This window comes from Neopsephotus bourkii, unplaced genomic scaffold (genome assembly GCF_033783945.1).
Source record: "Neopsephotus bourkii isolate Nb327-2 ecotype Australia unplaced genomic scaffold, CSIRO-AGI_Nbou_v1 NB_1189, whole genome shotgun sequence".
NCBI classification, from domain to species: Eukaryota; Metazoa; Chordata; class Aves; order Psittaciformes; family Psittacidae; genus Neopsephotus; species Neopsephotus bourkii.
In genome coordinates this window covers 1,029,258-1,043,016 of record NW_026901674.1, presented here as the reverse complement: position 1 = coordinate 1,043,016, position 13,759 = coordinate 1,029,258, and the positions used below count along the sequence as shown (strand labels likewise).

At 43.1% G+C, this 13,759-nt stretch overlaps 1 protein-coding gene and 1 long non-coding RNA gene across 2 annotated transcripts in view; one reads left to right on the top strand and one right to left on the bottom strand.

Annotated features, from left to right (window-relative positions):
• LOC133218066 (uncharacterized) overlaps nt 1-13,759 on the bottom strand; it is a 228,851-nt gene that overhangs the window by 86,660 nt on the left and 128,432 nt on the right. The gene's annotated exons all lie outside the window — the stretch shown is intronic.
• Nucleotides 1-13,759, top strand: part of ZRANB1 (zinc finger RANBP2-type containing 1) — a 47,670-nt gene that overhangs the window by 19,914 nt on the left and 13,997 nt on the right. Inside the window, exons 4-7 of the mRNA XM_061364103.1 lie at nt 7,577-7,764; nt 9,469-9,622; nt 11,952-12,023; nt 12,562-12,760. Coding sequence (XP_061220087.1) covers nt 7,577-7,764; nt 9,469-9,622; nt 11,952-12,023; nt 12,562-12,760 — 613 coding nt within the window. The remainder of the gene's footprint in view (nt 1-7,576; nt 7,765-9,468; nt 9,623-11,951; nt 12,024-12,561; nt 12,761-13,759) is intronic.

Below are 13,759 nucleotides of genomic sequence, written 5' to 3'. Positions count from 1 at the left end.
ATCAGGTTAAAAGCAGTTACTTAAATTTGCCTTAGAAGCACTGATCCTTCACTATCATCTATGCTTTTCTGTTGTCCAGCCTTCCTGTAGGGTACAACCCTGCATGTAACTGATGGGCTGTTAAAACAGCAAGAGGCATGGATACCCCTGACAGATAGGAGAGGGGATTAGGACATCTTCCAACAGTCCTTGTTACATGTTTGCTGCTTTGACTTGTAATGATGTGTTAGAAACATACTGTATATAGGGGTGAGAGCTGTTTGCATGGAGAAAAGAACAGGCGATAGCCGTACTGGCATGCATTGGATGGCTTCAGGCGTAAGGTACATGTAGCCTTGCATCAGCTTAAAAATAAGTAAATGACTTCCAAGTTGCTGAACTTGAAGAATTTAAGAAACTTTAATATAGAGAAGGTTCTGTTTCAAGCTGTCATTGCGTAGAGAGTGATCTGCTGTTGACTGTGTGCTAATACTAACACATGAAGAAAGGAGAGTGAACAGAACGGTGTGGTTAGAGGCCCATAAAGATTATTGAGACAACCCCTCTCTTTTGTCTGTATTGATACGTCCTATTTGCTTGAAAAGGATTTCTTCCTCTGAGAGGAGAACTTCTGTCCAGACTGAATGTTTTTTGGTGCTCAAAATGCTGAAAAGGTAGTTACTGATAATAAAACTTTCCTTATAGCCCCCTGATGTGGCCCTGGTGAGGAGCTGGAGGAGGGTGAAGGCAGAGCTCAAGAGAAGGCTGGAGCCTGTGAGGTCCATCCACAGGTCTCCAGCACTCAGTGCTGGAAGAGCAGTAAGAGTTGTAACAGGTGTCAGAATTGGGTTTTGGTGGGTCAGTTGATCAGCCCTTCACTCGCTGTGTGGACACTTCAGCACGTAAAGCAATGTTAGGTTCGGTCTGTATAGGAGTAATGAGAGCATATATGAGACGTAGACCATGTGTAATTGCATCTGTAGCAGGAGAGGAGCAGCACAGGGCTCTGTTTTTCTGATCTGGTGTATGTTAGAGGTGTATGATCAGTCTTTACTTCTGACTTGCAAAATGTATAATGATTGTTGAAGAAACTCACCTCCTACCACGCAGTTCAAGGAACAGTGATGTTGATTACAGTTGTCCCACATAGGAAGCTCAATGACCTCCTTCAGATGAAGTGTTTCCTTTTGTACTCCATTCGAGTGTGAGAACAGGTTGCTTGTGGAAGCATTGCTACCTCCTTGAATCAAAGAAATCACAAATCTGTGAGTTGTTCTTTAGATGTTTTACCTAAACAGAGGCATCTTCACACTCTTCCATTAATTTAACAAAGAAAATGTTGCATTTCTTTCAGCAGGTGTATTGAAATGAATCCTCTTCAGTTTTGCATGACACAGACACACTGATGCAGTTCTGCCTTTTATTTAAAAGAATTAGCTTATTCCATTTACCGTTTGTGCCAACCAGAACACTCCAGGGCTGTTGCAAAGAGAGACATAAATAAAGGCAGTTGCTGGAGTGTTTCCCTGAAAGCTTTTATATCCGGCTGCTCTGAAGTCACTGAGACTGTGCAAAACAGGCAAACAGGATTTGGTTTTCTAGATATGCCCAGAGGCTCTTGCATGTTTTCCAAGTTAAGTTAACGGTACTAAATCCTATAAACATTTACATGTTCTACAGCATAAACTTCATAGCACCTTAGCTGAAGTGGTTTGGTTTTAGCAGCTATGCTAATTGTGGGCTTATTAATATGAGCAAAGGCAACAGTGATAAATAGAATCCCAGACTGGTTAGGGTTGGAAAGGATCTTAAGATCATTGAGTTCTAACTCCCCTGCCATGGGCAGGCATGTCTCACCCTGGACCCTGTCACCCAAGGCTGTCTCCAGCCTGGCCTTGAACACTGAACACAGTGTAATAAAGATGATAGGTGTAACAGTTGTAGCAGGAAGAATCCAGGACCAAGATGGTACAAATAACTGTCACTGGGGGTTAATATTGGTTAAATCTAGTCTTTTTAAATAACCTTCTTAACCTCTAGCATGTATCTTCTCATGTACCCTGAGGCTGCGCGTTCCTGATCTCCAGGAATTGGGCTTTAGTAGAAAAAGAAACCTTGGGTCCTGGTTCTGTGAAAGAGTATCCCACTACGGGGAAAGTGCCTAAATTCCAGATGGGAACAGAGCTGAGCCTGTAAACACAGAATGTGAACTTGCATTTGTTCTTGCATCTTGCATCGTGAATGATGACATTCACGTCATCTCATGACTTGGGTGCAGCACTTGGCATTCTGTCACTTAAGGTGTCAGGTTAAAGTCATGCATTTGTTCATTAAGCAAAGCACAGCTTGGTGGGGACACGCACAGACTAGTCTCCAGTTGCAGCACCAAGCTGACATTTCTGGAGTCAGCTTTAAAGAAAAGCTATTCTTGCTGTGGACCAGAAGTAGACATAGACACTGGTTTGTGTTGGAAGGGACCTTAAAGCTCATCACAGGCAGGGACACCTTCCACTGGAGCAGCTTGCTCCAAACCCCTGTGTCCAACCTGGCCTTGAACACAGCCAGGGATGGGGCAGCCACAGCTTCTCTGGGCACCCTGTGCCAGCGCCTCAGCACCCTCACAGGGAAGAGCTTCTGCCTAAGAGCTCAGCTCAGTCTCCCCTTGGGCAGGTTCAAGCCATTCCCCTTGGCCTGTCCCTACAGGATCTGTCTGCATTTGTGTAGCTGTTGTAGCTGCTCAGAGCTGTGCTTTCACAGGAGGTTTAGCTGCTGGAGCCCTCACGGCTGCTCTGTGAACAATCATAAGGCAAATGCCACTCTTCCTTTTGACATTTTAACTGTCTGCGGAATGCAGTGGGAGGCAGTGGGAATAATCCAACTGGCAGAGCACTGCATCAGAACACGATTCAGAGGCTGCTCGTGGCAGTAATCAAGCCCTTGTGTGTTAGGAAATGTAGTGAATTTTAACAGCAGTAAATATTTCTGTAATATTTCTTGTAAATAGTGTTTTGTTAAGCTTTATTTAAATAGAGTTAATGAATTGGAGGCTCTCATTCATCTGACAGAAATCAAAGCCATTGTAGGAATGTGCCTCGTATTGTCAATAGAAGCGTATCAACACCTCATTGTGAAGCGGTGATCCTGGATTTAGGAATTGCAGGCAGTTCTTACGGATAGTGCATGCAGGCAAGTTTACCCCACGCTTCTGGGGCAAGATTTGTGCTTCCTGTTTCATATTTCTGGCAGTCTGCCTGTTCCTGCTATGATTTTGCTCAGTGTTCACTGAATTGCACTGACTGGCACTTACGAGCTGTCAGGAATTTTCCCTGTACTTTTGAAGCAGCTAAAATGGAGCAGATACTGGGTAGAGTGGGTAAAAAGAAACTTGGCCTTTCCTCACTGTGGCTGAGAGGTTTGTAATGAGCACAGAAGAGATGCACTGGATACTGAGGTCAGAGTGTTTCAGTGCAGGTTAGTACCAGTTGTAGGAGCATGCAGCAGGTTTGCAAGAGGAAGTTTCTTAGAAGGAAATAGACTTGTCATGGGCTCCGTGCAAAAAAATCATGCAGGATCATAGAATCATAGAATAGTTAGGGCTGGAAAGGACCTTAAGATCATCAAGTTCTAAGCCCACTGCCACACCTCGCTCTAAATCATATCAACCAAGGCCTCGTCCAGCCTGGCCTTGAGCACTGCCAGGGATGGAGCATTCACAACCTCCCTGGGCAACCCATTCCAGTGCCTCACCACCCTAACAGGAAAGAATTTCCTCCTTCTATCCAATCTAGTCACCTATTTGCAATGTATTGCCAAGTATTAAGAATGGATTTTCACCTGAAATTTGCCTTGCCTGATTTTCTTATACTGCCATTCACTCTCTACTTAACAAATTACTTACCTTCAACTAGTCGCTATTTCTTGCATATTCTTCCTCAAGAATTTAGTATAATCCTCAAAAGGTGGGCTCTGTATGGCTTGATTTTGTGTGTCATGTTATTGAGACTCAGTTACCAACTGGTTAGTGCATCCAGAAGTGAGTTTGTCTGGACTTGATCTAAAAGTTTCCCGATCTTTCCCCCTCTAGTACCCAGCTGTTTAGGTTAAGGTACAGGAGATGACGTAGTGTGCACAACAGTCACATCCTCACCCCTCCATGAGCTGCAACTGTGCAAGTTTGATGTGTCATTTAGCACACCATCAGTGCTCTTCACTTCTAGATAAAGTATTGTCAACTCTGTACCTAAAATAGAATCCTGTAAAATGGCTTGTGTTGAAAGGAACCTTAAAGCTCATCCAGTTCCAACCCCCTGCCATGGGCAAGGACACCTTCCACTAGAGCAGCTTGCTCGAAGCCCTGTCCATTTAGAATCTCTATTTCTTAAGTATACCTAGGAAGCATCCCATGTTTGCCTGGCTGTGAGCATTGATCTTCAGCTTGAACTTCATCAGCAAAGTTGAAAATGTACTTTTAAAAGTACAGCTTATGTAACACTTTTTAGTAATTAATTCTGGGACATGGGGCTTTTAGGAATGTCAAGTATTGCAAGACGTGGGAATACTCTGCAGGAACTGGCAGTGCTGTGTGAGGCACATGTCTCTCATTTGGATCCTTATTGTAGCTTGCAGTGGCTTGTGCTTGAAGGCATTGCCTAACTTCGCATGGCCGCCTCTCAGCATCACTCTTAGACCTCAGTTGTTGCTGAGGTTTGCTTAAGAGAGGGATGATAATAAGTTGCTTGAGCACTAAAAGCATAATTACAAATAAGAATTGATCAGGCACTTCCTTAAGGCTGTAGTAGGAGGTACCACTGTGTGGTGCGTATTTAACAGGCTGCCCGACTTGAACTTGTCACAGTGATTTGGGTCCAGCCATAGAGTAGTTAGGGTTGGAATGGGCATTACGATCATCCAGTTCCAGCCCCCTGCCATGGACAGGGACACCTCATGCTAGACCAGGTTGCCCAAGGCTCTGTCCAGCCTGGCTTTGGTGTGTTTGTCATTAAGGTTGTCAGAAGATATCAAGATTCTTCTTTCCCTGTGAATTCTTGGGTTTACTAACAGGTGATCTGTGCCAAAGCTGTAGAATAACTTGTTTTAAGAGGTTAGGCCACGGGAAATTGTCTGAGTTTGATATCTGTGTATACATACATACCTGCCCAAATAATGGGCCAAGCCCAACAGCTCAGTTTGCTGCACTTGGTTGGATATATCATGAGCAGCCTCCATGTTGTCCTGTTGGTGTCATAAATGTGATTTTAGGGAAATAAAATGCTACACTTGGCATTCTTGTTACAGGTACAGGGCATATTAACAAAACCATACCTTTTCCTTTGCTATGTTTTAATTTCATGCAGAAGTGGGAGTGTTGCTGCAGGAGCATAGCTCTGTTGATCACATCCCATATTACCGTCCTTTGAGGCTTGTTTTGGAGAGTGTTTTGGAAACAGATGGGATTGTCAGTGTTCAGTTCCCTTCACTGAATAGCTCTTCAGCATTAGCAGCTCCTTTCTTTCAAATCAAATGTGTTTTCATAAGCAAAGTTCTAAATCTTACAGAGCAAGAACTAGAAGTGGACAGCCAGAACTCTTAGTCTGACAGGTTCTTTAACTCATCTGGAGTGAATACACAGACAGGCACTTGAGCAGAATGGGGCATTAATGCTGGAGTGGAATGGGAATGTCTTCCTGTCCGGGCAGACCAGAAGCATGCATCAGGAAACTAAAGTTGTTGTCCTTGTTTTCATTCTGGCCTGGCCTGTTTAGGACTTGGGAGTCCCTGATGGTAAATGAGGTAGATGTTGTATCAGGTCTACCTCAGGTGAGGTGGGTGGTGTTCTGATACTTGCAGTTGAGTTGGTATTGTGGAATTCCTCTGCTTTAGAACACCATTGGAATGAATAACTTTTATCCATAGGGACTTGCTAAGTAGAGCTGATAACTTTGCACAGAAATGTCTTGCACTGATAATTCATTTCCCCCCTGCATTTCTTCTGAAAGCCACCTAATCTCAGTATTGAAAGTGATAGCCTCTTTGGCTGAGCTAAGAGTGCTTTCCTAAATCCTGGATTAACCAGCAGCCTAGAGGTTAGTGTGCTTCTCTGGCAACTCAGGTTGTTGTGGGGTTTTTCCTTGGTGATTTGGGCTTATTTGGGGGAGTCTGTTGTTTGAATCTTGGTCCTTAAACCTGAATGGGAGTGAGTGCCCTGATAGTTGCCTCTCTCCCTTCTGATTCCATTTTTGAGTCCTGGCAAGCAAATTGAGTGAAGGGTGAACTGGAGTCTCAGTTTCCAGCCTCATGGTCCACGTGCGACTGCTGACTCTTGGGAGTTAGAAGGAGGTTTGGCTACAGAAAATAGTGGGGATAGCACAGGTGATAGATATGAGAAAACCCTTACTCTTACTTTGTTGAGCTGCTGCAAATAGGGCTGCTTCTCAATAGAGAATTAGAAGTAGTCCATTTACTTAAAGATGGCTTTAAGATCACTTTTCCATTTCCTCAGTTCAGCATTACATTGTTCTCTTATGAAGCAAGTATCTGAAATAGAATCTTTATATTTGAAGAACTTTCTGAATTTAGGAAGTCTTATATTGGAACTGATTTTGTTAACACCACATCTTGTTGATGGTGTATTCTGGTAATTCGTAGAATGGTTTGTGTTGGGAAGGACCTTAAAGCTCCTCCAGCTCCAACCCCTGCCACAGGCAGGGACCCCTTCCACTGGAGCAGCTTGCTCCAAGCCCCTGTGTCCAACCTGGCCTTGAGCACTGCCAGGGATGGGGCAGCCACAGCTTCTCTGGGCACCCTCTGCCAGCGCCTCAGCACCCTCACAGGGAAGAACTTTTGCCTAATGTCTTATTTAAATCCACCCTCAAAATCTACCCAGCTGAGGAATGCATTCAGCATGAATGGTCTTGATATGAAGCATGGTACAGAAATCAGAGATTTCCAGGGATTCTAGAAGACATTAGGGTGTTGTGCCCTCCAGCCAGTGATTTACAAAGCACACCTAGTGTGTGTGTGATTTCTCTTTAATTCAGTTTGAATTGAGTACCCTGAATGTTAACTGCAAAGTTCAGTTAGTACCAGTGATGGTGAACTGAAGAGAAGCTTTGTGTTCTGTACCTCTTCCAACACTCTTTTAAACCATAATTTGGGGAAAAAATAATCCCAAACACAGTATTTATTAGAAAAAAACTTTTAATAGATCTATTTCTTGGGTCCAGTAGTTGGTTTTTAAGATAAGGTAAAAAGGGAGATAAGAAGTCAAACTGGGAATGACTGGCTTTCCCTCAGTACTGCTGATCAAATGAAACTCCAGTGAGTATGTTATGCCTGGTATTTCATCAAGGGTCCTCAGCACCACTTCAGAGCTGCCTTTTAATCTGCTGTATCTTCCAACTAGTTTGGATAGCGAAAATGATCTTGGAGGTAAGTGTAAATATTTCATAGTATTAAATCAAAGCTTGTTTGTATGCAGTTATGTTCATGTGTTAGGCCTGTGTCAGATTAGATAAACTGTGTTAAATAAGGTAGCTCGGTCCAGAATGGCTCATTCACCATCTAAAATGAATTGCATTGTGTTATGTTTCCTTTTCAGGAGTTGTAGAAGGGGATTTAGCTGCTGTTGAAGCTTACAAGTCGTCAGGAGGAGACATTGCCCGGCAGCTGACTGCAGATGAAGTGCGCCTCCTCAATCGCCCCTCTGCTTTCGATGTGGGCTACACGCTGGTGCATCTGGCCATACGCTTCCAGAGGCAAGACATGCTGGCAATTCTGCTCACAGAGGTGAGTTCCTCTGCCCTTGTACATGCTTAGTAAGAACCTAATGTAACAGCACCATTGTTTGCAGCCAGTGACATGTAACCTCTTTGATAGAGGATGGAGCCTAATACTGTTAGAATACATGAACTGCTGCTTTGTGCCTTTGATGCTTCTCCTTAAGAAGCGAGTTTAAAACTGGAGGTATGTGGTGGTCTTGAGGCTGTTCAGTTTTCTCATCAATGAGCACTCTTGGCACATGTTTTGACCTCGCTGGTGGTGGAAGTGAGCTATTGTGAGGCTTCCTGTGCTTTGGGTGGGGGAGAGGAAATGCTCTGAGAGCAAAACACTGACATCAATGACAGCATAGGGCTTTCTGAGTTTCGTTAATGAACAGGTCTGCCTGATCCATCTTCCCTGGTTTTCTTGGGAGCTTCTCTTTCAGATAAAGGCTTTGTGAAATTGCTACATTTTTCCCACTCTGTGATTTTATGGTTCCTTTCTGTGGTCTCTTGGTTCTTGCACGTTCCATTTCCTTGTATATTGTGGGATGGTCCACCTCACTTCTGGTGGTCTTTGCCCTCTTACTGGGCCCATAAGTAATTCTATTACCTTCTTTTTGTTTGTTTTCTTCGTCTCACACTGTGGTTCCTCACCTTATTGGAGCCAGGTTTTTATTCTGCCTCCTTTCTTTTTTTAATGCTTAATGCAGTTCTGAAAGCATTAAGAAAAGTTACATGTCTGGGAAGTGCATAAGGCTGATGGAATGCAAAGGGTTGACTAATTAAAAAGGGTAAATGAAGCAGGACAAATGTAGCTAAATCTTTGAGAAGAGTGTATATATTTATATATGGCTAATATCAGTAATTTTGTGCTGTTTACACAGCTCTCTTGGTGGATGGAGTTCTACATTTAGGATCAACTTGATTAGCTGAAATAGCATCTAGAGGTTTCTGTTTGGTTTTGTCTCAGTTTCTAGGAATATATCCCATATGTTACATCCATAATACATACCGTTTATTTAGTATGTATTTGTAGCAGCTTAGCAGTGTTTGAGCCATGCGATGATTTGCTTTGCTAGGATATTTATTAGTGAAAATAAGTATATTAAAGGGTGTTCTAATACATCCAGTGTCATCCTGTGTCACTTCACTGTGTCACTGAATGAATTCTTGCTGCCAATAATGAGATGCTGAGTGGAGACCTTGGAGCAGCTTCTAGTATCTGAAAGGGGCCTAAAAGGATGCTGAAGAGGGCCTCTTCATTGGGGACTGCAGTGACAGGACAAGGGCTGGTGGGTTTAAACTGAAACAGGGGAAGTTCAAGTTAGATATAAGGAAGAAGTTCTTCCCTGTGAGGGTGCTGGCACAGGGTGCCCAGAGAAGCTTTGGCTGCTCCATCCCTGGCAGTGTTCAGGGCCAGGTTGGACACAGGGGCTTGGAGCAAGCTGCTCTAGTGGAAGGTGTCCCTGCCCGTGGCAGGGGGTTGGAACTGGGTGGTCCTTTCCAACCCAAACCATTCCATGATTAGAAGCTGGAGAAACATCATCTACATGATGAATGAGCTATTGATTCACTGACAATCACTAAATATTTACTCTTTCAGGGTAGCAACGTTTATCCCTCTGTTAGATTACTAACAAAATCCTGTCTGCTGCTGATGGTGATGACCCCTAAATCTTTGCATTTAACTAGAAATAATGCTCAGTGCAGTAACTGTGTTGTGTTACAGGTATCCCAACAGGCAGCCAAGTGCATTCCTGCCATGGTGTGTCCAGAGGTAACAGAACAAATTCGTCGTGAAATTGCTGCATCTCTTCATCAGCGAAAGGGAGACTTTGCTTGCTATTTTCTGACTGACCTTGTAACATTTACATTACCTGCAGGTACTTACTAAATTCTTACTACTAATGGAAGATACTTCTGATCCCCTAGTTGGGAATTGCTTGGTTTAGATGTATACTTCGACTGTCTGGTGGTACTCTGTGTGTATAGCTTTTATTTATTAAGTTTTAACAGTGTAGGTCAGATCTGGTAGTTGAATTTGCTTGTTAATGTGGAGTATTTGTACACTTCAGCCTATGCCTTATTCCTGTGTGTATCTGTTGTTCTCTTTAGACACAAAGAACTTGAAGAAAATTAGTGTATTTTATGGGCAGGCTGTGTTTAAAGTTCAGATTCCAAACCTTTCTGGACTCTAATGTGACTTCTCATGTAGTTGTGTCAGCTTTCATCCTTTTGCATTTGTACTAGACTGTAGCAATAGCACTATTTAAATACTTTTTAAGTACTCTACAATCAAGAGTCTGTCTATTAAACACAGAGCTATTAGAAGGCTTTTAACCTTCAATAGCCATTTCCTTTAATACAAATGCTACCAGTGATAAGAAAATGTGTAAATGCAGTCTGTACTAATCAGAACATTTGTGTTCTTTATAAAGCAGTAGCATTGTAAGAATTGTATTTGGAACCTTTTTGGTTGAGTGTTGCCTTATCTCCTCCTCCTCAAAAAGTCTGGATAATATTTACCACTTGTCTACCAACTCTCTGGCTGTGGTGCTCTATTTAGTCTTATTCTGTGGGTCATGTATGAGAGGCAGACAGTGTGGGTGTACAGAGTGTTTAGAGACTTAACACTTCGTTGCTGTTTGGGGGAGAGAAGAGAAAGGGGCAGAAGGATTATTTCATAGCACTCAGGAGAAATGTTGCTTTCACCATAATGGAGGAATTTTAGTGTTTGAGACACATCTTAAACCACTGTGCGGCTTTTTGATACGTGCTATAGCATTTAAATAAGAGGAATAAGAATGTTCAATGGCTTCTGTGCATCAAGACACTCAATGTATTTTCACTTCCATCACACTTAAACACCTGAACATCTTTTGTAGTCAGCAGTTAGTTGGTCTTAAGGCAGCATTTCCATGGATGGGGCTATAAATCCCACAATCCTGTTCATATACCACCTATATGATGTAGTTAAGAACCAGTTTCCACTTGATCTTTCAAATAAATGGATTGGATCCTCCCAAAGAGCCAGTGCATGGGTGTTAGCATGCAAAGCTTCTAAGTTCATTGCTGGCCACTGTAAGCCAGTTTTACTTTAAAAACCCCAGATCAGTCATCTAAAGAAACCCACCCCACGAACACCCTGCCTGCACCAAATAGTGCGTGTCAGTAGCCACTCATGTGCCTAAGTGTGGGCTTTGCTTCTACAAGCCCATGGGGATTGGACATCTGAGCAGGACTGGCAGGTCGGACACTGGAATCGAGAGCTCTGTGTGCCCTTGAAATACCACTCAGAGCCCAGGTATTATCCCCTAGACTGCCCAAAGGGATACTGGATGTCCCTGTTTAACTATTTGATTTAATACCCTAACATTCATGTATTTAAGTTTCATAATCGTTCTGAAGCTGGCAAAGTTTCTGTAGGTGCTGATCCTAGCAAGCTTTTGCTACTTAACCTGCATTGAAATGCAGGCCATGAGCAAACCTTCAGGTGTTTGTGTTTCAGAATGTGTGACTGTGTGGTATGTTATATGATACAAGAATCACAAAGGAGTTTTGCCTATTACGCAGTTTTCAGAGGTAGATCCATAGTTGCAGTTTCTCCCTGCAGATATCTTATAACAGTTGTCAGAAGTGTCATTTTCCATGTCATACCTCAATAGTTTCCCCATTCCTTGTGTTCTAACCTGCAAACTGTGGCCTGTAAACCATTGGGGTTCTCTGAAGTCTTACACTGAAGTCTGCGTGAAGTGCCTGAGGAAGTGTATGTTCTGTCCAAGAACAAGGCTCTTGGCAAGCTCTGCCTGTCCTCCTCTTCCCAGGGAGGGGAAGCCATTCAGACGAGTGGAAAACTATTGCTTAGGATTGAAGCTGTCCTAAATATAGTAGGGTTGAAAATACTTCTTTTTCCACCTCCAAGTGGTTCTCTGCTTCCTCCTTCAGAGAACTCCATTCTTGTCCTACATGTGCTGTGCTCATCCTTTCTGCATAAAAGGTATGACAGTCAGTCTGAGGTACAGATCTACTTCGGTGTGCTCTGTGAAGCCTGTGTTCACAGGTGACAGGACTGAAATAATAGGAGCTTTTCAGAGGAGGCATTAGGGATGATAGGGTGCAAGCTGTTGCGTAAGTTCCCCTGAGCATCAGCTAGTAATGTGTCTCTTTTATAGTAACATGAAGTGACTTTTGTATTTGCTTTCTATTTTGCAGACATTGAAGACTTGCCACCCACAGTCCAAGAAAAGCTATTTGACGAAGTACTTGATAGAGATGTTCAGAAAGGTAAGTGCTCTGAGAACAGCTCGAAGCCCTCCTTGCTTTGCAATAGAGATCTCTGTTACTAAAAAAAATCTCAGTGTGTGTGGCTTTGTTGCCTCAATTTGTTTTAAATAGAGATCTGATGCTTTCAAGTTTATCTTCACCCGGGACTTATTTAACACTTACAGGCTATATATGAGGCAGAGAGAGAATGGAGCCTGTGTAAACTGTGTTTGTAGTATATCTTTGAATTGGAAAGACCTTTGAAGCTTTAGTTTTAAGCTTTAAGTTTTGAAGATGCTAACAAATCTTTCCAGTTCAATAACAGCCCTCAAACAAATGACATCATGCTTTACTTAAGGCTGTGGTTTGGTTTTGGGGCTTTTGCTTTCTTTTCTCAACAGCATTTTGCTCAAGGAATGCTTTTAGCCATTGTAGTATTTTTGTAGTAGGAAGGAAAATTTAAGTTTAATGACTGTAAATGGGTGATTTGTTGAGATTATCATTACTCTGCTCGTATTCTCTGAGACTTGAAATGACTATAGGTCTTGTCACGTTGCAGAGCTAGAAGAGGAATCTCCCATTATTAACTGGTCGCTGGAGCTGGGTACGCGCTTGGACAGCCGGTTATATGCACTTTGGAACCGCACTGCAGGGGACTGCCTGCTTGATTCAGTGCTGCAGGCCACGTGGGGCATCTATGACAAGGACTCAGTGCTGCGGAAGGCTCTTCACGACAGTTTACACGACTGTTCACATTGGTGAGTGATGATGTGTCAGCTTTAAAGGCAGCTTCCTGTGTAGCATAGGAGTTGGTAGTAGTACAGTATTACAAAGGAACACCACCACCGCTGCCCAGTTTACCTCAGATGTTGAGTCACAGTGTGATTCATGTCGTAATGTAGATGTAGCTTGTTTCTAAATGAGAGCACTGGAAACTTGGGCATTCTGAACTTGGTGACAACAGTGTGTGATATAAGGAAGAAGTTGGACGGGGCTTGGAGCAACCTGGTCTAGTGGAAGGTGTCCCTGCCCATGGTACGGGGCTGGAACTGGATGATCTTAAGGTCCTTCCCAACCCAAACCATTCTATGAGTCAGCAAATAGAATTTAAACCAGAGTAAAATACTTTGTGTTTTGTACTTGTCAAGAGTGCACTAATCGCAGTTATTAAGACTGGAATTTCCTTATACTTGCAATGTAAATCATGCACATGTCATGCCCTGGGGGAAGCTTTGCAGAAGATTGTTAATAGTAGATAGCCTTTTATTCCTGTCTAAACTTTTCCAGTATTTTCATTCCATCTGCTTAGTTACAGCTTTATTTGGTATTGCTCTTTTTGTTCTTCTTCTGTCTGCTATAATAATGGCAGCAAAGCACAGAGCATTGACATTTAACTGCTGCTGTCAGGTGGCCATAGAATTAAATTATTGTTCTGTAAATCAACTTTTGTTGGTGGCCTTCTTTAGTCCAGTGCTGTGATTTGCCTCTGCTGGAGGAAAAATTCCTGGGGTTCGACCCCCAGAGGTATCCAGCAGCTCTCAAGTGTGTAATGGGACTAAGGGAAGAGTTCGATAAGGACTAATAATGTGAGGGACAGGTGATTTAGTTTTCTTATGCTCTTATGCTCAAGTGAGTCCAGGGGAGGCCATGGAGATGTTGCGAGGGTTGGAGCAGCTCTGCTCTGGAGCCAGGCTGAGAGAGCTGGGCTGGGGCAGCCTGGAGAAGAGAAGGCTCCTGAAGGGGAGACCTGAGAGCAG